The 23,530-nt window shown below is 43.2% G+C and overlaps 1 protein-coding gene across 2 annotated transcripts in view; it reads left to right on the top strand.

Annotated features, from left to right (window-relative positions):
• PPEF2 (protein phosphatase with EF-hand domain 2) overlaps positions 1–20,983 on the top strand; it is a 42,728-nt gene extending 21,745 nt beyond the window's left edge. Inside the window, exons 11-17 of one of the 2 annotated variants that reach the window (XM_030921281.1) lie at positions 3,187–3,570; positions 6,232–6,417; positions 7,471–7,613; positions 12,788–12,894; positions 14,160–14,323; positions 15,970–16,057; positions 19,931–20,983. In XM_030921281.1, coding sequence (XP_030777141.1) covers positions 3,187–3,570; positions 6,232–6,417; positions 7,471–7,613; positions 12,788–12,894; positions 14,160–14,323; positions 15,970–16,057; positions 19,931–20,184 — 1,326 coding nt within the window. In that variant the 3' untranslated portion in view covers positions 20,185–20,983. Of the gene's footprint in view, positions 1–3,186; positions 3,571–6,231; positions 6,418–7,470; positions 7,614–12,787; positions 12,895–13,995; positions 14,037–14,159; positions 14,324–15,969; positions 16,058–19,930 lie in introns of those variants that run through there. The other variant, XM_030921273.1, reaches the window with a different exon arrangement.
• The last annotated feature ends 2,547 nt before the right edge of the window (positions 20,984–23,530 follow it).

A 23,530-nucleotide genomic window follows, 5' to 3' on the forward strand; every position in this document is an offset into this window, starting at 1 on the left:
CAGCACTTTGGGAGGCCGAGGCAGGCAGATCACGAGGTCAGGAGATAAAGACAATCCTGGCCAACATGGTGAAACCCCATCTCTACTAAAAATCCAAGAAAATTAGTTGGGCGTGGCAGCACGCGCCTATAGTCCCAGCTACTCGGGAGGCTGAGGCAGGAGAATTGCTTGAACCCGGGAGGCAGAGACTGCAGTGAGCCAAGATCACGCCACTACACTTCAGCCTGGCAACAGAGCAAGACTCCGTCTCAAAAAATTTATTTGTAGAGATGGGGTCTCACTATGTTTCCCAGGCTGGTCTTGAATTCCTGGGCTCAAGTAATCCTCCCACTTTGGCCTCCCAAAGTGTTGGGATTATAGGCATGAGCGGCCACCCTTAGCCATCAGCTGTATCTTGATGTTTCTCACAAACTTTCAGCTCAAACGTTCTGACCAGCTGCTTGTATGTCTGGAGGCAGAGACAGCAAGCCACAGCAGAGCAAATTATCTCATGGGAAGAATCATGTTTAATTTTGTAAACAGAGAAGAAGGAACTCTGGGAAAGAATGCTAAAGAAAAGTTTATTTTCTGTGGCTTAGCAAAAAGCTAACTTCCCAGTGTTTGGTTTGCAAAGCTCTGGAGAGAGGATGATGCAGCAAATGATACAGTCCAAGGACTACTCGGGAGAGAAGTACAGAGAGGTATGGGCTCCAGAGGCAGACTATCTGGATTCAGTCCTGGAAGAGTCTTAGTATTTTGTGCCTCAGTTTTCTTATCTGTACTATAAAAGATGCTATCTTATAGGATTGGTATGAGGGTTAATCAACTAATTTACAGAAAGTGCCCAGAACAGCGCCTATTTGGAAAAGACTGAAAACATAGTAACACTATTAATTTCCTTAAGTTAGGGATGCTGCTTGAAGCAGATAATAACATCCTTAAAATAAAATTACCTGGGCCGGGCACGGTGGTTCATACCTGTAATCCCAGCACTTTGGGAGGCCGATGAGGGCAGATCACAAGGTCAAGAGATAGAGACCATCCTGGCCAACATGGTGAAACTCCCGTCTCTACTAAAAATACAAAAATTAGCTGGGCTTGGTGACACGCGCCTATAGCCCCAGCTACTTGGGAGTCTGAGGCAGGAGAATCACTTGAACCTGGGAGGCAGAGGATGCAGCGAGCTGAGATTGCACCACTGCACTCCAGCCTGGTGACAGAGCGACACTCCATCTAAAAAAATAATAATAATAAAATACTTGAGAGTCGGAAGAGGTAGGACTGGTGGACTGGCCCTCACTGTGTGCCAACAAGGAGCGAGGAGGTGGTTATGAGTTGGTTTACATTTTGTGGATTTGCACTATGTCCAAGACTGGAGCTGCTTAGAAAGTGATTAACACTTGTCCAATATCAGAGAATAGCTCTGTTCTATTCTCTTCACTCTGGACTGTCCTTCAAACATCAGTCAGCTCTGCTGCCCCTCTCTGGGTGTCCTTCTTTGTTCTTGCCCTAAGCCAGTCCACGCTGGGACATGACTTTCTTGTATCACAGTCCGTAGATCTATTTGCAGAAAATTCTTGTTCTTTGGTTACGAGCTGAGCTCATACAGAGTTCCCTTTGTGAACAAGCCCTTTGTTGTGGATATCCCATGGAAGTCTTCCCCCTCGGGGTTCACCATAGCACTCAGGAACACCAGGAATGGCTGCTCTCTCTTTTTGCTCGTTGCTCCAATCTACTTTGTGGCCTGACCCCTCTCTTTCCTGTGATCAGAATTCATGCCACTTATGTCCTCAACCCAGCTCCGGTGTCATGATGACCACAAGTGAGAGGGACTATTCAATCCCCTGTGGCAAGGAGTGTCTTTCTGATTAGGTCCAGGCTGAAAAGAGGAGCTCCCTCCCCTCCCCTGTCCTTCCCCAACAGGTAAGATAATGGGTACAAGAGCACTTCCTCTAAAGTACCATTAAGTGCTGCCTCCTCTGCAGCAAGAGTCAAGTTTTTCCTCTTCCTAATTCTCACCCATATACTTTGATTCTTTTTCTTTGTTTTAGCATCTGTGGAATGACAGGAAAGTCAATGAGGACTGGCCTGAGAGAGAGTTGCCCTTTCCTATCCTTGTCTAAAAAAAAATCACTGGTCTCCTAGACAGAAATGATGACCTAGGTTAGTGTTTCTCAAATTATATGTGAAGGACCAGGTTTTATAAACTTCCAATTTGTTGCAGATCAGTACTTTTGTAAAATACAATAAATGTGAATTATTAGAAAAATGATAAAATAATATGTACAACAATTCCCCATGACATGTGGGAACCTACATAACAAACCTTCGCATGTACCCCCAAACCTAAAATAAAAGTAAAAAAATAAAAAAGAAAAAGGAAATACAAATAAAAGATACAAGCCCGCTGATCATGTGCTTGACTGTTGTGACAATATCATATTGCTATAAATGTTTCTCAGACTTACTCTCAGTGCTGCACTTACCTTGTCCTCAGCCAGGAACAAACAGTGAACAGACCAGCACTCGTCTGTGGGCACCAGTGTTTAGGACTCATCTGAGTATCAAAACGGCACTCTCAAAGGGCCTCCAGTTCCTTCCTTCCTTCCTTCCTTCCTTCCTTCCTTCCTTCCTTCCTTCCTTCCTTCCTTCCTTCCCTCCTTCCTTCCTTCCTTCCCTCCCTCCCTCTCTCCCTCCTTCCTTCTCTTCTTTCTTCTTTCTTTTTTTCCTTCCTTCCTTCCTTCCTTCCTTCCTTCCTTCCTTCCTTCCTTCCTTCCTTCCTTCCTTCCTTCCTTCCTCTTTCCTTCTCTTTCTTTCTTCTTTCTCTCCTCAGGGTCTCCCTCTGTTACCCAGGCTGGAGTGCAGTGGTTCAATCTCAGTTTACTGCAATCTTGAACTTCTGGACTCAGGTGATCCTCCTGCCTCAGCCTCCCTAGTAGCTGGGACTACAGGCATGTGCCGCCATGACCAGCTCATTTTTTGTATTTTTTGTAGAGACAGGCATGTGCCGCCATGACCAGCTCGTTTTTTGTATTTTTTGTAGAGAAAGGGTCTTGCCATATTGCTCAGGCTGGTCTTGAACTCCTGGGCTTGAGTGATCGGCCGGGCTCAGTCTCCCAAAGTTCTAGGATTACAGGAGTGAGCCACCACACCCGACTGGGCCTACAGTTTCATTCCAGGGTCTGTATGTCTTTCTGGCATGTTTAGATAGTTTCCACCATGAGATGCAAAACGAGACGGAAGAATGAGAAGCAGATGGAGAAGGGAAAAGCCAACCGGAAGAGTTCTGCACAGGAACCCATCCCGTGGTTTCTCCCACAAAGCCGCTCTCTTCCCTCTTCACCCCTTCGGTTCAGCTCCTACAAGGCCCACAAAACCAGCAGGTCCTCCAGCATCCCCTGCGGCGGTTGCCTGGACAGGCGAGAGCTCTCCCGGCAGGTGCGGAGCTCGGTGGAACTGGAGCTGGAGCGGTGCCGGCAGCAAGCAGGCCTCCTGGTGACCGGACAGAAAGAGGAGCCCTCCCGCTCTGCCTCAGAAGCAGACTCTGAAGCCGGAGAGTTGCAGAAGCCCACTCAGGAGGAGTGGAGGCAGGTGAGCGTGGCCAGGCGCTGCTTCCTAGCATGTGGCTGCCAACAGGTCAAACCCGTTCCTTCCATGGAAACTCAGGGTATGTTTGAGGCCCCTCTTTCTGTCTCTCTCTGGAGTTACAATACCCTAGAAGGACACTAGTATTTGCCTAATGACTCATATGTTTTAGAGTTTTATAAAAGATGGGGACGTGTGGCTGTTAGGCTCTATTGCCTGATAATACCTCGGTTAGTGATTGAGCACCAGAGGTAAGAAGATAAGCTATGATTTGTTGGATGCTATTGTGTGTTATTTTTTTTTCTTAATGTGTCAGCAATATAGCTGCCGTAGTTCAAGGCCAAAAGGGCTAGGCAGCAGCTTCTCTTCTGTTACCAGGCAAGAGCTGTCCCCAGATCTCTAGATCTGTGTCACATGGCCACCCCTAGCTGCAGGGGAGACTTGGGGAGTAAGTCATATGCAGTGAGGCACCCTGCCATCCCAAACCCAGAGTTCTGTCAGTATGGAAGAAGGAAGAGGATAATGGATATTGAGTAGGCGCTAACATTACTTGCCAAAATAGATGGCTCAGGCAGCCGACTTCACTGACGAAGACTATGGCAGAGAGAGCCCTGAAAAGGTTGTTGTAGCCATCCAGGTGGGAGATGATTATGGTGAGCTTGTTTTTTGTTGTTGTTGTTGTTTTTTGTTTTTTTGGTTTTTTTAATTTGAGACAAAGTCACTGCAGTTGCTAAGGCTAGAGTACAGTGGCATGATCATGACTCACTGCAGCCTGTACTTCCTAGGTTCAGATGATCCTCCTACCTCAGCCTCCCCAATAGCTGGGACTACAGGTGTGCACCACCATGGCCGGCTAATTTTTGTATTTTTTGAAGATACAGCGTTTCACCATGTTGCCCAGGCTGGTCTTGAACTCCTGAGGCTCAAGCAATCACCCACCTTGGCCTCCCAAAGTGCTGGGATTACAGACATGAGCCACTGCACCCAGCCTGAGCCGCTGTGCCTGGCCTGCAGTACTGTTAACAGAATTATGGGAACTTGCTGGTATTCAACCATTTCTGACTCATAAGAATGGCAATCTCATATAGTTCACCCAATAAAGAAATGAATTCAGAATTATTTAAGAGCTAAAAGTAGCAGAACTTGCTGATTGATTGGATGGAGGGTAGTGAGAAAGAGAAGTTGCAGCTGACTCTGAGTCTAGAAGCCTCAGAAAAAGAGATGGTGAATTTAGGTTATGTTCTCTCAGAGTTATTGATCTGGGCTTTAACACCAATTTAGAATTGAAATTGTAAAGTGTAGGTCTTTCCTTTGGCAAACTGACTCAGTGATAATGTCTTGATATTTACAAATCAAATGAAGGTTTTCTTTTACAAAAGTACTTTTAGAAAGCATTAAATGTTGGCTGGGCGTGGTGGCTCATGCCTGTAATTCCAGCACTTTGGGAGGCCGAGGAGGAAGGATCATCTGAGGTTAGGAGTTCTAGACCAGCCTCTGGTCAACATGGTGGAATCCAGTCTCTACTAAAAATACAAAAATTAGCCAGGCGTGGTGGCTCATGCCTGTAATCCCAGCTACTCGGGAGACTGAGGCAGGTGAATCCCTTGAACCTGGGAGGCGGAGGTTGCAGTGAGCTGAGATTACACCACTGCGCTCCAGCCTGGGCAACAGAGTGAGACCCTGTCTCAAAAAAAAAAAAAAAAAAAATGAAAGTATTAAATGTCAATAACCAAAATTATTCAGTTATTTCATCTGAGTAGTGTATGACTGGCAGTTACTGTCTTCCTGAGTATTAATAATAGGGTAGAATCTGAAGTGTTAGAAAAATTGCTCAGCTCTTCTGCAATTACTTATTTGTTTGTTTGTTTGTTTGTTTGTTTGAGGTGGAGTCTCGCTCTGTCGCCCAGGTTGGAGTGCAGTGGTGTAACCACTGCAATCTCGGCTCACTGCAACCTCCCTCTCCCGGGTTCAAGTGATTCTCCTGCCTCAGCCTCCCCAATAGTTGGGATTACAGGTGTTGCACTGCCATGCCTGGCTCATTTTTTTGTATTTTTAGTAAAGATGGGGTTTCACATGTTGGCCAAGATGATCTTGAACTCCTCACCTCAAATGATCCACCTACCTCAGCCTCCCAAAGTACTGGGATTACAGCCTCGCCTTCTCTGCAATTTGTAAAAAAGAAAAAAAAATTCTTAAACTACTTAAAGAAATAAAATGTCAATTGCGCTTTCCCAGGACCACATCTGGGATCTTGTGAATATGCAAGAGGCTCTCTTGCCAGTCCCAGGACTTGTGCCTTCTCTTTAGGGCAAACGTCCAGGAGTCTGGAGCATTGGCACTGACTGAAGACTACTGGCCATGATCAAAGCTTCTAGCAGGGCAACTTCATCTGTTTTACATATTGAACTTTCATATCAGATTTATTTTCAAGAAAGTGGGTATATACTTGTCAATGAATATGTATACATGCACACATTCATTTTGTGAGCAATAAGAAATTCTGGACCCTTAGAGGTCCGAAATATAAATGTATGTCAAACATTTCTTGCATGGACATTTATTCACTTATTTTTATTCCTCCTCGTCCTCCTCTTCTTTTCATTTGAATGCCTGTGGATGAATATGTATCTAGTTTTGGGGAAGGAAAACATCTCTTGGTCTTCTCAGGTTGTAGATATCCTGTGGAGTGATCCCATGGCTCAAGAGGGCTGCAAGGCCAACACTATTCGAGGAGGAGGCTGTTATTTTGGGCCTGATGTGACACAACAGTTGCTACAAAAATACAACCTGCAATTCCTGATCCGTTCACACGAATGTAAACCTGAAGGCTATGAATTCTGTCACAACCGCAAGGTGGGTGCTCCCTCTGCAGCAGCACAGGCTTGTGTGTCACCGAAGTAGTCCAAAGGGCTCAGGCCTGGATGAGCAAAGGCTCTCGGTTTCTAACAACCTACAGACCTTATATTTGTTACCCACTTGCTCAAAGCAACTAGGTCCTTTACAGTCGTTTATCCTTGACTCTTACAGCCTCTTTAATACCCAAAGTTTGATTGAGGCCACTGTCCACCAATAGCCTGAGTGACATGGTCCCGTTTTATGAATGGAAATACAAGGCCTGTGTTTTCCCAGCCACACCTCTATTCTTCAGGTCTTGTGGCTCACTGTCACATGTCTCAAAAAAGCCTACAGGGTAATTGGATTTCTGCACTGCTCCCTAGGCAGGGATTCAGGATCATTTTGTCTTCTCAGGAGCACAATTAACATCCTGACTGATCTTTGGACATCTCCAAATCCTACAATATTTGTCTCTCCTAATACCACTAGGTTATACTGTACAAGTTTCTTTATTGCAGGACTTCTAAGAACCTTTAGTTTCCTACCACTGTAAATCTTCAGGAAGAGATACAGTATCTAGCATTTCCCAAGGTATTGACTGTGAAAACTTTTTTCATATAGCATCTGAGGAGCCACAACCGTCCGTAGGAAACTCTGCTTTAAGGCACCACATCAACTCTCAGAACTAATTTTCCTGCTCATTGCAATGGCCATCCTGTTTTATCAGCCCCAGCTCGCCTCAAAGTTGAAGCAAATATGGTGTTTTCTGTGACCCCTGCTATTTTCAGTTGGGATAAAAATGTGAAGAAGATACATTGTGAAACTATTGGAATTCAAATTTCTATGACTTGAGTCACAACTCTTGCCCTATTAGCATTGATGACAAGAAAGGAAGGAAGGAAGGGAGGGAGGGAGGGAGGGAGGGAGGGAGGGAGAGAGGGAAGGAAGAGGTTTCCCAGATGAGCACTAGGAGAAAAAGCAGCCTCTGCAGTTGAGTTGGGCCACATAGGACTGAGAGTGAGGGTTTCTTCAGTGAATGTGAATGCCTTTCTCTCTTCTGTTTTGATGTAGGTATTAACAATCTTTTCTGCCTCCAACTACTATGAAGTTGGCAGCAACAGAGGGGCCTATGTCAAACTGGGGCCAGCCCTGACCCCACATATCGTGCAGTATCAAGCTAACAAGGTGACCAACACACTCACCATGAGGCAAAGGCAAGACTTTTCAATGAGTGGTTTTCAGAAAAAAATCATAGTGTTTACAGAAACTTTGAATGAAGTGTCCAGCATTATATTTATCCAAACTCTACGTACGAATTCAGAATTTGGCTATGTCACATGAAGTTCTATTAATATGATAGACATTACAGTAGGAGTCTCTTCCTTCTCCTCCACACACTCCTAATAGCTCTATCTACCCATCATTAATGGGAGCAACAAATTTGTTTTCTGCAGAAATTCTTTTCAGTGGGTCACAGTGGCTTATGCCTGTAATCCCAGCACTCTGGGAGACTAAGGCAGGAGGATAGTTTGAGCCCAGGAATTCCAGAACAGCCTGGGCAACATGGCAAAACCCCATCTCTACAGTAAATACAAAAATTAGCCTGATGTGGTGGCGTGCTCTTGTAGTCCCAGCTACTTGGGGGGCTGAGCGGGGAGGATGGCTTGAGCTTGGGAGGTGGAGTTTGCAGTGATCCAGGATTGTGCCACTGCACTCCAGCCTGGGTGACACAGCAAAACTGTCTCAAAAAAAAAAAAAAAAAAAAAAAAGAAGAAATTATTCTCCATGGCTGCGTCTTGGGTAAAGTCTGCTTACTAAACCACTAAGTCTTTCTAAAGTTACTCTTCTATTTTCTCTCATCTTTAACGGGTTTGTGTTACCCCTACAAGCCACAGCCAGAGGTTCTTTCACTGTCTGGAGATTTGGCAGGTGAAATTCAGTGCACAGATTTGTTAATGAGGCCCCTTTCCTTCTGGAAGGAAGCATATAATATTATTTGAATGGTAGCTTTTGGCCAGGCGTTGAGGCTCACGCCTGTAATCCCAGCACTTTGGGAGGCTGAGCCGGGTGGGTCATTTGAGGTTAGGAGCTTGAGACCAGCCTGGCCAACATGATGAAACTCCATCTCTACTAAAAATACAAAAAAATTAGCCAGGCATGGTGGTACACACCTGTAATCCCAGCTACTCGGGAGGCTGAAGCAGGAGAATCGCTGGAACCCAGGAGGCAGAGGTTGCAGTGAGCCGAGATCACGCCACTGCACTCCAGCCTGGGCTACAGAGCGAGACTCCGTCTCAAAAATTAAATAAATAAATAAATAAATAAATAAATAAATGGTAGCTTTTGAGATGATTCTGAGTTCTTAGTTGAGAGATTACCACCACAAAATGTTATAAAGAATTTATATGTGTAGTCTCACAGTGAATTTATGCAACAGATATTGTTATTGATTTCGGTTTTGTAGAGGAGATTATTAAAGAACCAAGGTTAAATCAGCTGACCTGTGGCCACACAGCTAGTCCTTGAGTGAAGGCAGTCCTTGACTGAGGCAATTCTATTTCAGAACCCACACTTTTAATGTCTATGCAATATTGCCTCCCACAGCAAAGATGGCCTCAGAGTATACAAGATGCTAACAGATACAATTTTAGTGCTACTAAACATGCTTCTTTAAGTATTCAGCCTAACAGAACTAGAAATTAAGATAGGCAAAGTTAGCATGAATCAGGTGGATAGAGGACATGTTAGTATTTAGCATTTGCCCTTGTGTGAGTGCTATAAAAGTACATTATTTTAAATCATTCTCAAGTTATTAAATATAGGCCAGCCTCACTTAAAAAGAAGAATTATGTAAAAATAAAAACTCACCAAGTGAATGTCAGACCTACTGTGCAGCAAAATCATCTGTGGAGCTTTATAAAAAGTCAGCCATTTGAGCCTCACCCAACCCTACCGAATTAGAATCTCCAGGGGTGAGCCCTGGTACCTGGAGTGCAGAACTATGATCCCATAGGATTTAGGGGTTGTCACTGCAAAAAGAGTCACTGTAGAGAATCCTGGAAATAGTGTGTTTCAATAAGATAGTCAAAAAGCATTCAGCTCTTTGAAACCCAATAAGATAGTCAAAAAGCATTCAGCTCTTTGAAACCTTCATTGATTGCATTAAATAAGTACAACATCACCTGATTTATCACTTATCCAGTGATTTCAACTGTAGGAGCACAGTGGAGAACTTAGAAAAAAGGAGGGAAATGTCGCTGAGCAGCCATAATTGATGATGTCTCAATGTCCATAAACTCAAGAAAACATGCTTTTTTTTTTTTTTTTTTTTTTTTTAATGAGACAGGTCTATCACCCAGGCTGGAGTACAGTGGCATGATGACAGGTCACTGCAGCCTTGACCTGCTGGGCTTAAGAGATCCTCCCACCTCAGCTACCTGATACCTGGGACTACCGGCATGCGCCACCACGCCCAGTTAATTTTTAAAATTTTTTGTAGAGACAGAGTCTCACTATTCTGCCCAGGCTGGTCTCAAACTCCTGAGCTCAAGTGATCCTCCTGCCTTGGCCTCCCAAAGTGCTAGGATTACAGGTGTGAGCCACCATGCCTGGCCTGATAACATGCTCTTCTTAGAGGAATCCTCAGTCAGAATTCATTTACTTTTTGTTTCAATCCACTTCTCACAATAATAGCAGAGCCAGCTTGGAGCCATCACAGCCAGTTGGATATCTGGCCTCACTCCTTGGTAGCTATGTGACCTCGACCTAATTACTATCTCTGGCCGTAATGGGCATAATGGACTTAATGTTATCGTTCCTTCTTCAATGAGTGTTGAGGGATTAATGAGATAATCCATGTAGAGCTCTGCATTTAGTAAGTGTTTACTAAGTGCTGCTTGACGTACGGACAGGAAAGCCTTCTACATCTAAATAGCTTTCAAGGGCATTGCCCTACTCCATCCCTGCATAACTCTCCATGACTACAGATTACCAGGAGCAGCTTAAATGCTTTGTCTAACTAGTGGTTCTTAAACTTTTTAGGAGTCCCATACTTCTGTTAGCCTCTGATAAAACAACAAGCTGTCTACAAAATATCACATATGCTCACATTCCTGTGAAATTTGGGGTGAGTTTTAGGTGGTTCACACTTTCTTTTCCTTTTGTAGAGACAGGGCCTTGCTCTATCACCAAGGCCAGAGTATAGTAGCGTGATCATAGCCTTAAATTCCTGGGCTCAAGCAATCCTCCTGCCGTAGTCTCCCAAGTAACTGAGATTACAGGCATGCACCACCATGCCTGGCTAATTTTAAAAAGTTTTTTTTGGTAAAGAAACCCAGCCTAGCTGTGTTGCCCAGGGTGGTCTTGAGTTCCTGGCCTCAAGTGATCCTCCCACTTCAGCCTCCCAAAGTGCTGGGATTATAGGCATGAGCCACCATGCCTAACTGGTTCACAGCTTTTTTTATTTTTTGAGACAGGGTCTCACTTTGGTTGTTCAGGCTGGAGTGCAGTGGCACGATCTTGGCTCACTGCAGTCTCGACCTCCCAGGCTCGGGTGATTTTCCCACCTTAGCCTCCCAAATAGCTGGGACTATAGGCAAGTGCCACCATGCCAGGCTAGGTTCACATTTTTTTTTTTTTTTTTTTTTTTTTTGAGACGGAGTTTCACTCTTGTTGCCCAGGCTGGAGTGCAATGGCACGATCTCAGCTCAACACAACCTCCGTCTCCCAGGTTCAAGCAATTCTCCTGCCTCAGCCTCCCTAGTAGCTGGGATTATAGGCATGTGCCACCACGCCCAGCTAATTTTGTATTTTTAGTAGAGATGGGGTTTCTCCATGTTGGTCAGGCTGGTCTCAAACTCCCGACCTCAGGTGATCCACCGGCCTCAGCCTCCCAAAGTGCTGGGATTACAGGCATGAGCCACCGCGCCCAGCTGGTTCACATTCTTTTAAGGGTCTGTGTAGCCCAGTTAAAGACTGTCATGTTAAATGCCTTCAACTGCAGTAAGATTTTCATCAAACATAATTTATTTTTTTTTAACTTTTAACACTGGAAAAGATAGGTTATCTGGTCATTATTTATAGAATGATTGGTTCCTCAATAAGATATTACAAGTAACGTACGCTTACCTTTTATCTTTTATCTCTTTTTATATTCTTTTTTTTTTTTTTTTTTTTTTGAGACAGGGTCTCACTTTGTCACCCAGACTGCAGTGCAGTGATGCGATCTTGGCTCACTGCAGTCTCTACCTCCTGGGCTCAAGTGATCCTCCCACCTCAGCCCCACAAGTAGCTGGGACTACAGGGATGCGCCACCATGCCTGGTTATTTATTTATTTATTTATTTTGTATTTTGAGTAGAGAGGGGTTTTGCCATGTTACCAAGGCTGGTTTCGAACTCCTGGGCTCAAAGAATTCACCCACCTTGGCCTCCCACAGTGCTGGGATTACAGGCATGAGCCACCACACCAAACCTCTTTTTATATTCTTGTTAATTCAACTACAGATATTTATTGAGCACTTGCTTTAGGCCAAGTACTGTGCCCAGCATTGTTCTGTTGACCCAATAAGAATGAAAAAACTAGGCCGGGCGCGGTGGCTCAAGCCTGTAATCCCAGCACTTTGGGAGGCCGAGACGGGCGGATCACGAGGTCAGGAGATCGAGACCATCCTGGCTAACATGGTGAAACCCCGTCTCTACGAAAAAATACAAAAAACTAGCCGGGCGAGGTGGCGGGCGCCTGTAGTCCCAGCTACTCGGGAGGTTGAGGCAGGAGAATGGCGTAAACCCGGGAGGCGGAGCTTGCAGTGAGCTGAGATCCGGCCACTGCACTCCAGTCTGGGCGACAGAGCGAGACTCCGTCTCAAAAAAAAAAAAAAAAAAAAGAATGAAAAAACTAAACTAGTGTTATTTTGTTATTCATAAATTTTGCCTTCTGTTTCACATGATAATAAATTACAAGGAATGCACAATAATTGTGATAACAGATACTATTTGGTGAGTGCTTTCTATGTGCCAGGCTTTCTTCTAAGTGCCGTACATGAAATCTTGTAATCTTCACAGTAATCCTGTGTGGTAGAGATAGGTAGCGTTTTAATCACTGTTTTACAGGTGGGGAAATTGAAGCACAGGATGATGAGATAACTTGACCACAGAGGTGATCTTTCTCCAGAACTTCTCTAACCACTGTCCCATACCAGGAAGGACAGCGGCATTCCCCATGCTCATCCTGTTTGTGTACAATAGGGAAGAGTAAAGGAGCTCTCCCTCAAAAACTGAGCTCTTGGGAGACTGATAAGTTAAGAAACAGAGAGTAGAAATATAGTAAAATCTCCAAGTATTTCTTCTATACCAGTGTGTTAAAATGTTGCTTTTCATCTCCTGTCCCAGGATTAGCAGAGTGGAGGAGTCGGCTCTGAGAGCTCTGAGGGAGAAGCTGTTTGCTCATTCTTCAGATCTTCTCAGTGAATTTAAGAAGCATGATGCAGATAAAGTCGGTAAGAATGATCAAGTTAAAGATTCACAGAGGAGGGAAGCTAGCCAGAAAATCTCTGTCTTACACTAGTTAGCAAATAAATATTTGTTGCTTTAATGAGTGACTCAAAGTCCCCTTTGGCTATATCCTCCATTTTATTCCACTTAATGTCTCATTTATTCTAACTAAATTCTAAAATTCTAAGCTTTTAACAAAATATGAACTTGGCCAAATAGAGAGGGTGAAAAGAAACAGAGTCAGCGAAGGGTAACATGGCCAGAACCAAGCAAAGAACAAGTGGGAGAAATTATAAGAGTATAAGACTGGCAAAAGATCAATGACTTGACTTGTTGAAGATGAGTGTGTGCTTGCCTATTTCACGATTTATTAGCCAAGCTAAAAATGTTGTCTGCTCAACTAATGGAATTTCTAATAGACATTGACTAAATATATCCCTATTTAAAAACAGCAGTAACATTTATGAATTAATAGTAATATCTTTTCATGTACACATACTGTAGCCTTCCAAGAGTTTCAGTGAATGATATATTCTAAGGAATTTAGGTGGTTTAATTTTTTTAAATAACCAATGCTATAGGTACATAATGTTTTTTTTTTTTTTTTTTTTTGAGACGGAGTCTTGCTCTGCCACCAAGGCTGGAGTGCAGTGGCCGGCTCTCAGCTCACTGCAAGCTCCGCCTCCCGGGTTCACGCCATTCTCCTGTCTCAGCCTCCCGAGTAGTTGGGACTACAGGCGCCCGCCTCGTCGCCCGGCTAGTTTTTTGTATTTTTTCGTAGAGACGGGGTTTCACCGTGTTAGCCAGGATGGTCTCGATCTCCTGACCTCGTGATCCGCCCGTCTCGGCCTCCCAAAGTGCTGGGATTACAGGCTTGAGCCACCGCGCCCAGCCACATAATGTTTTATGATATTATTCACAAGACTCTTATGTGGCTTGCAGAAGTATTTCCAGATTCAGTAAACAAAAATGTAAAATGCCTAATTAAGTTTGAATTGCAGACAGACAGACAACAAATAATTTTTATGCAATATTTGGCACTTTTATGTACTTTATGGTCTGTCTTCAATAAAATTTAACTGGATGTCTTGTATTTTATCTGGCAAGCCTAGCTTCCAAACAACTTTGCCACTACCAACAAAAATAGTGCCCGTGCCCATTATTTCTATTACCTGCAGATAGTAAGAAGGCTGTCAGGATAAAAATATACACACCATTGGGCAGGAAACTAGACTTCTAGGTGACAAGTCAAGTTCGCTCTCACCTGTAGGTCTGATCACCTTGAGTGACTGGGCAGCAGCGGTGGAGTCTGTGTTGCATTTAGGACTGCCATGGCGGATGCTGAGGTCACAGCTGGTGAACAGCTCAGCAGACAACATGCTAGAGTACAAGTCTTGGCTGAAGAACTTGGCCAAGGAACAAGTGAGCCACGAGGTAATGGTGTGGTAATGGTGAATGAGAGGCACATGTGGACTATGATACTCCTTAGAGAGAACTTGAGTCAGAAACAACCAATTAGTAATAACCCAAAAAGCTGGATGGGTGAGAAAGGGGAATAACTATTTCTTGAGTTTCTATGTGTCAGGCTTTGTGTTAAGTGGTTTTCATACGTTGCCTCAGTTAATCCTCAAAACCACTCCAAGAGATACATATTATCAGCACCATTACTGCCCACAGCAGTTAGCAACTTGCCTGAGGTCATAGAACGACTGAGTTGGGACTCAAGCCAAGGTCTGTCTTACCTCAAGGCCCATTTTCTTTCCTCAACACCATGGTGCTTACTCTACTTAAAAAAGTATTTATTCAATAACTACTTATAGAATATGTAATGTATGTGCAACCTTGGGCTAGGTACTTCTTTTGACAGTGTTATTACAATATAATTCACATACCATGCAATTCATCCATTTAAAGTGTACAATTCGGCTGGGTGCGGTGGCTCACTCCTGTAATCCTAGCAGTTTGGGAGGCTGAGGGTGGATCACTTGAGGCTGGGAGTTCGAGACCAACCTGGCCAACACGGTGAAACCCCATCTCTTCTTAAAATACAAAAATTAGCCGGGTGTGGTGGCATATGCCTGTAGACCCAGCTATTGGGAGGTGAGGTGGGAGGATCACTTGAACCCAGGAGGCAGAGGTTGCAGTGAGCCAAGACCATGCCACTGCACTCCAGCCTGGGCAACGCAGTGAGATTCTGATTAAAAAAACAAATCTGAAAGGCTCCAAAGTCCAAAACTTTATGAGTGCCAACATGATGCCACAAGTGAAAAATTCCACATCTGACACCTTTGCTTTCTGATGGTTCAATGTATGCAAGCTTTGTTTCATGCACACAATTATTAAAAATATTTTATAAAATTACCTTCAGGCGGCCGGGCACGATGGCTCGTGCCTGTAATCCCAGCACTTTGTGAGGCCAAGGTAGGCAGATCACCTGAGGTCAGGAGTTCGAGATAGCCTGACCAACATGGGGAAATCTCGTCTCTATTAAAAATGCAAATATTAGCCGGGCGTGGTGGTGCATGTCTCTAATCCCAGCTACTCGGGAGGCTGAGGCAGGAGAATCGCTTGAACCCAGGAGGTGGAGGTTGCAGTGAGCTGAGATCAGGCCACTGCATTCCAGCCTGGACAACAAGAGCAAAACTCTGTCTCAAAGCACACAAACAAAAATTACATTCAGGCTAGATGTATAAGGTGTATATGAAACAAAAATTAATTTTGTGTTTAAACTTGGGTCCCATACCCAAGATATCTCATTATATACATGTAAATATTACAATGTCCGAAAAAATCCAAAATTCAAAACATTTCTGGTCCCAAGCATTTTAGACAAGGCATACATAACCTGTGTGTGCAACCATCACCACAGTCAATTTTGGAAGATTTTCATCATGGGTGAGGTGCTTCTTAAACCACTAGATTATTTGGTGGGCTGAACTGGGTAGAGGGAATGGAGGGATGGCAAAATATTTTCAGATTTTTTCAAGAATGTGTGACTGTCAGGGTTGATTGTGTGTTAATTATATATTGGAACAAGCCTAAACATATGACAAAGAAGGAAAATGAATTTTTTCTTGCAGAACATACAATCAAGTTTGCTGGAAACACTGTACCGAAACCGATCCAACCTGGAGACCATTTTTAGGATCATAGACAGTGATCATTCAGGTAAAGGCACTCATTATTCTATCACTTTTAACGCACTGCAAGTATTTTACCTCAAACCCTTAATGTCCTTCCTGATTCATCTCCACTCAGGCATTTGGAGAGCAAGGTAAGAAGATTAGTGCTTGTAAATGGCAGAAACTAGGAAAGTACTTGAGTAGTATAAGCAGCCCATAGAGAAAGAAGTGGGGCAGAGAAGAATGAAGACAAACTGAATGAGAGCTTCTTATAGGAAGAATAATTATTAGAAGATGTGCTATCCTCTGGGCATGGTGGCTCCTGCCTGTAATCCCAGCACTTTGGGAGGCCGAGGCGGGTGAATCACCTGAAGTCAGGAGTTCGAGACTAGTCTGGCCAACACGGCGAAACCCAGTCTCTACTAAAAATACGAAAATTAGGCAGGTGTGGTGGCACATGTCCGTAATCCCAAGTACTTGGGAGGCTGAGGCAGGAGAATCGCTTGTACCCAGGAGGCAGAGGTTGCAGTGAGCCGAGGTTGTGCCACTGGACTCCAGCCTCGGTGACAGAGTTCAGACTCTGTCACCAAAAAAAAAAAAAAGAAAAGACAAAAGAAAGATGTGATATCCTTTACAGTACCATCAAAGATAGCCACACAGTAATGAAAAGTGCTTAGAATAGAAAAGCATTGGCAACCTCACTCCCAAAAGTTTTTTTTAACTTTAAATTTTGAAATAATTATAGATTCACGGGAAGTTATAAAAAAAAATGTAAGGTGAGGTCCTGTACATCCTCATCCTGTTCCCCCACATCCTGTTCCCCCAATGGTCCAAAGGCTTTTTTCAATGTTATTATTGGTTTCATTTGAGGCCTAATTCACAAACCACATAATTCACCTGTGTAAAGTATTCAATTTAGTGGTTCTTGGTAAAGTCACAAGACTGTAAAACCATCACCATCTAATTTTAGAACTTTTTTTTTTTTTGAGACAGAGTCTCCCTCTGTCACCCAGGCTGGAGTGCAGTGGCACAGTCTTGGATCACTGCAATCTCCACCTCCTGGGTTCAGGTGATTCTCCTGCCTCAGCCTCCCAAGTAGCTAGGATTACAGGCATGTGCCACTACACCTGGCTATTTTTTTTTTTTTTTTTTTTTAGTAGAGATAGGATTTCACCATGTTAGCCAGGATGGTCTCGATATCCTGACCTTGTGATTCGCCCGCCTAGATCTCCCAAAGTGCTGGGATTACAGGCGTGAGCCACTGCACATGGCCTAGAACACTTTAATCACCCCAGAAAGAAATCTCATACCTATTAGCAATTACTCCTCATTCCCTATCCCTCCTTCACGAGTCCCTGGCAACCACTAATCTACTTTCTGTCTCTATGGATTTGCCTATTCTGGACATTTGATATAAACGGAATCATGCAAAATATGGCCTTTGGTGTCTGGATTCTGTCACCTAGCCTGTGTTCAAGATTCATCCATGTTGCAGCAGTATCAGTTTTTTCATTCCTTTCTAATGACTGAATAATATTCCATTGTGTGGACAGAAGTTTATTTATCCAGTCATTAGTTGATACACTTTGGATTGTTTCTACTTTTGGCTACTATGAACGATGCTGCTATGAACATTCATGTGTGACTTTTTGTGTCAATATATGTTTTCAGTTTTCTTGGGTGTATACCTAGGAGTGTAATTGCTTGGTCATATGGTGATTCTATGTTTAACTTTTTGAGGAATTACCAAACCATTTCTCACAGTAGCTGTACCTGTTTATATTGCCACCAACAATGTATGAGGGTTCCAGTTTCTCTACATCCTCACCAATGCTTGTTATTTTCCATTTTTGTTTTTTGTGGGTTTTTTTTTTTTTTTAGTTTTTATTATACCCGTTCTACTGTAGTTTTGACTTTCATTTCCTTAATAACTAATGATGTTGAACATTTTCATGTGCTTATTGGCCATTTGTTTGTTTGTTTGTTTGTTTGTTTTTGAGACAGTCTCGCTCTGTTGCCCAGGCTGGAGTGCTGTGGCGCGATCTCAGCTCACTGCAAGCTCCGCGTCCTGGGTTCACGCCATTCTCCTGCCTCAGCCTCCCTAGTAGCTCGGACTGCAGGCTGCCCGCCACCTCGCCCGGCTAGTTTTTCATATTTTTTAGTAGAGACGGGGTTTCACCGTGTTAGCCAGGATGGTTTCGATCTCCTGACCTCGTGATCCGCCCGTCTCGGCCTCCCAAAGTGCTGGGATTACAGGCTTGAGACACCGCGCCCGGCCTGGCCATTTGTATATCTCTTTCGGAGATATGTCTATTCAAATCCTTTGTCCATTTTTAAATTGAGCTATTTGTCTTTTTATTTGAGTTGTAAGAGTTATTCATATATTCTGGGTACTAGGACATTATCAGACATATGCTTTGCAACTTTTTTTTCTGATTTTGTGGATTGTCTTTTCACTTTCTTGGTAGTGTCCTTTGATGCCCAAAAGTTTTTTTTTTTTTTTTTTTTTTTTTTGAAACAGAGTCTCAGTCTGTCACCTAGGCTGGAGTGCAGTGGCACAAACTTGGCTCACTGCCACCTCTGCCTCCTGGGTTCAAGCGATTCTTCTGCCTCAGCCTCCTGAGTAGCTGGGACTACAGGCCCCTGCCACCATGGCCGGCTAGTTTTTGTATTTTTAGTAGAGATGGGGTTTCACCATGTTGGCCAGGCTGGGCTTGAACTCCTGACCTCGTGATCCACCTACCTCAGCTTCCCAAAGTGCTGGGATTACAGGCGTGAGCCACCATACCCAGCCTGATACCCAAAAGTTTTTAATTTTGAAAAAGTCCAATTTATTTTTTCTTTTGTTGTTTATGCTTTTGGTATTATAGCTTTTTTAGCTATAAAACTGTTGCATAACCTAAGGTCACAAAGATTTACACTTATGTTTGCTTCTAAGAGTTTTAGAGTTTTAGCTCTTACATTTAGGTCTTTGATCCATATCGAGTTAGTTTTTTTTATATAGTGTTAGGTAGGTGTCTAGCTTTACTCTTTTTGCATGAGCATATCTGCTTGTCCCCCATCATTGTTGAAAAAAACTATTCTTTCCCTATTAAATAATCTTGGGACCCTTGTAAAAAATCAATTGACTATAGATGTATGGAGTCCAAAGGATTTTAATGGCCAGAATAAATTAGTATATGTTTGAGATGATTAAATGCAGGATTTCTCAATAGTGGTACTGTTGACATTTTGGGCTAGATAATTCTTTGTTTTGGGGTCCATCTTGTGCATTATAAGATGTTTGGCAGCATGCCTGGCCTTTATTTATTAGAGGTCAGTAGCACCTCACCTCCATCTTAGTCATAACAAACAATAACGTCTCCAGACATTGCCAAATGTCCCCTGGAGGGAGGGGAGCAAAATTGTTCCCAGCTGAAAATCTTTGGTGAGCCAATGGTTTGTGTGATCCTCTTGGAAGTTTAAATTAGATACTAGGCTTTGGGTGTCTCTCTGTTAAGCAGTAGGGAGCAGGTGTCCTTGTAAGAATGTCAGAGAAGCCGGGCGCGGTGGCTCAAGCCTGTAATCCCAGCACTTTGGGAGGCCGAGACGGGCGGATCACGAGGTCAGGAGATTTGAGACCATCCTGGCTAACACGGTGAAACCCCGTCTCTACTAAAAAATACAAAAAACTAGCCGGGCGAGGTGGTGGGCACCTGTAGTCCCAGCTACTAGGGAGGCTGAGGCAGGAGAATGGCGTAAACCCGGGAGGCGGAGCTTGCAGTGAGCTGAGATCCGGCCACTGCACTCCAGCCTGGGTGACAGAGCGAGACTCCGTCTCAAAAAAAATAATAATAAAAAAATAAAAAAAAGAATGTCAGAGAAAATGAATATTAAAAAATAGACTAACACACTGAAGTGATTTCCTCCCTCTGATAAGGGTTCATCTCACTGGACGAGTTCAGGCAGACCTGGAAGCTGTTAAGCTCTCATATGAATATCGACATTACAGATGACTGCATCTGTGACCTTGCCCGGAGTATTGATTTCAACAAAGATGGCCACATCGATATTAATGAGTTCCTGGAGGCCTTCCGCCTTGTGGAGAAATCCTGCCTGGCGGGCGATACCTCAGAATGCCCACAAGCTACAAATGCTAAAGACAGTGGCTGCAACAGTCCAGGTGCATGCTAAGAACAGCCTGGTCTTCATCACCCAAAGTGCCTCATAGGCAATGCTCAGCTTCTTGCTAGACTATCTCCCTTGTTCTCCATGTGAAACTTTATGCTGAAAATTTACCTATCTATATGCATCAGAATCACCTGTGTATTTCAGTGTGGAGGGATGGGTTGGGGTGTTGTGTATGTATGTGTTTTAAGTATATGAGTGCCTCAACCCCATCTCACAATCTTCACAAAGTAGAACTTAGTGTTTTTAAATTCTAAATTCTAAAGTCTACTTCAATTAAGAACCACTGACAATTTAACTCCCTCATTGTTATTATTTTATACTTTTTCTTTTTTTTTTTTGAGATGGAGTTTCTCTCTTGTTGCCCAGTCTGGAGTGCATTGGTGCGATCTCAGCTCACCGCAAACTCTGCCTCCCAGGCGATTCTCCTGCCTCAGCCTCCTGAGTAGCTGGGATTACAGGCATGCACCACCACACCAGGCTAATTTTGTGTTTTTAGTAGAGATGGGGTTTCTCCATGTTGGTCAGGCTGGTCTTAAACTCCCGACCTCAGGTGATCCACCCTCTTCGGCCTCCCAAAGTGCTGGGATTATAGGCATGAGCCACTGTGCCCAGCCTATTTTGTACTTTTTAGTTATTGTCTTAAAAATGTCATATTGGTAAAGGAAAGTTATTTAAAAATCGTAATTCCATGAACCAAACATATGGATTTTCTTCATTATTTACTTTTTCTTACTTGTTACTGTAGTGTTTATATAATTTTATGTTCTGCTTTTAAAAAAATAAATGCATATCTGATTGTAAACCCTCTCCCGTGTGTTTCCCTTGTGATTCTGTATTCTTCATGATTATTAGTTTAATGCTTGCATAATTTTCTTTGAAGTGGATGTGCTATAATCTATGCAGCCATGCTCCGATTGTTAAACATGTATATTATTTCCACTTTTTCGTTATTAGAAATAACACTAGGGAGAGCATTAGGACAAATACCTAATGCATGCAGGACTTAAAACCTAGATGACGGGTTGATAGGTGCAGTAAGCCACCATGGCACATGTATACCTATGTAAAACAAACCTGCATGTTCAGCACATGTATCCCAGAACTTAAAGTAAAATTAAAACAGAAAGAAATAACACTGCAGTTAATAACATAGTGCATACAGCTTGTTTTACACATATCTTTTGAATTTTACGTTTTAGTGGTATAAAATCCCAGGAATGGGGTTACTTTGACAAAGGATGTTGTATTAGTCTAGGTGCTTCACAGAAACAGAAGCAATATGATATTTACATAAGTATTTGCTATAAATAATTGGCTTACATGATTATGGAGGCTGAGAAGTCCTAAGATCTGCAGCTGGCAAGCTGAAGAACCAGGAGGTCCAATAGTGTAAGTTCCAGTCTAAATCCAAAGGCTTGAGACTCAGAAGAGCCAATGGAGTCAGTTTCAGTTCATGTTTGAGTAGGTAGGAAAAAACCAATGTCCCTGCTCAAAGGCAGTGAGACAGAGAAAAATAATTCTTTCTTATTCATCCCTTTATTATATTCAGGCTTTCAACAGATTGGATGAGGTCTACTCACCTTGGTAAGGACAATCTCCTTTACTCAGCCTACAGATTCAAATGTTAAATCTCATCCAGAAACATCCTTACAGACACACCCACATATAATATTTAACCAAATATCTAAACATCCTGTGGCTCAATCAAGTTGACAAGTTGACACGTAAAGTCAACCATCACAAGTATGAACATTTTAATGGCGTGATACATACTGCCAGATTGCTCTTCAGAACTGGGGGTACCGATTTTACCATAAACTCATAAGCTTTTAGTGGGATCATTTCTAACTTCTGCTAAAGGTGAATGATAGTGCTTCCATGATATTTTACTATGGATTTATGTGATTAATATCCAAAACTGTCTCCACTGTCTCATTTTATTTATAAACTAAGGAAATTGAGGTTTAGAGAACTTGCTGGATATGTGTGATCTAAGTTACTAACACAGCCAGGACTGGAACCCATGATTTCTGCCTCCACCCAGGATTTTTTCCAGTTATACCCATGACTATATTATCTGTTTGAATTGTCTATACACAATCTATAGCTCTTTCTTGTGTGACAAACAGACCCTATCCCTATAGTGATCCCTAACCCCAGTGATTTTCCACCTCCTGGTGTTTGTGCCTTTGTGTGATCTCCTCCCCGTGAGTGTAGGTGGGACCTGTGACTTGCTTCTAACTGAGAAACCATGACACAGGTGATGGGATGTTACTCTTGTGATTATATTACATTATATGAAATTCCATGTTAGTAGACTGAAGCAAGAGAGATTTTCCTTGCTGGCTGGACAAGCTAGCAGCTATGTTAAGGAAACTTGCATAAGGAATGATGGGTGCCCTGTAAGATATGCCAAAAGCCTCCGACAAATGGCTACAAAAAGCCAGGATCTTCAAAAATACATTCACAAGGAAATACATTCTCAAATGAGTTGTATTAGTTTGGAAGCAGGTTCTTCCCTAGTTGAGCCTCCAAATGAAAATGCAATCTGGCCAACAATTTGAATAAAGCTTGCGAGACCCTAAGTAGAGGATCCAGTAAAGCCATGCTCAGATTCTTTATCCACTAAGTTTATTGTAAATGTGTTCCACAGCATAGAAAATATATCTTGCTGCTGGGCAAGGTGGCTCACGCCTGTAATCCCAGCACTTTGGGAGGCCGAGGCATGTGGATAACTTGAGGTCAGGAGTTCAAGACCAGCCTGGTCAACATGGTGAAACCTTGTCTCCACTAAAAATACAAAAATTAGCTGCACATGGAGGCACATGCCTGTAGTCCCAGCTACTCAGGAGGCTGAGGTGAGAGGCTCGCTTGAACCTGGTATGTTGGTATGTTTCAGTTTTGCTTTCTTTTTAATTGATGATGATGATGATGATGATGATGATGATGATTAGAGACAGGATCTCACTCTGTCACTCAGAATGGGGGGCAGTGGTGTGATCATAGCTCACAGCTCACTGCAGCCTCAAATTCCTGGGCTCAGGTGATCCTTCTACCTCAGCCGCTTGAGTAGCTAGGACTACAAGCGTTTTCCACAATGTTTGGCTAAGTTTTAAAAAAAATTCTGTAGAGACAAGGTCACGCTATGTTGCCAGGCAGGTCTCAAACACCTGGGCTCAAGCGATCCTTCCTGCTTGGTCTCCCAAAGCATGGGATTAAAGGTGTGAACCACCACACTAGACCAACAAATAATGATTATATACATTTATGGAGTACAATGTATTTTTTCCTTACATGCAGACATATGGAATGATCGAATCAGCCTAATTAACATATCCATCACTTCAAA

This window comes from Rhinopithecus roxellana, chromosome 2 (assembly GCF_007565055.1).
Source record: "Rhinopithecus roxellana isolate Shanxi Qingling chromosome 2, ASM756505v1, whole genome shotgun sequence".
In the NCBI taxonomy this organism is placed as follows: domain Eukaryota; kingdom Metazoa; phylum Chordata; class Mammalia; order Primates; family Cercopithecidae; genus Rhinopithecus; species Rhinopithecus roxellana.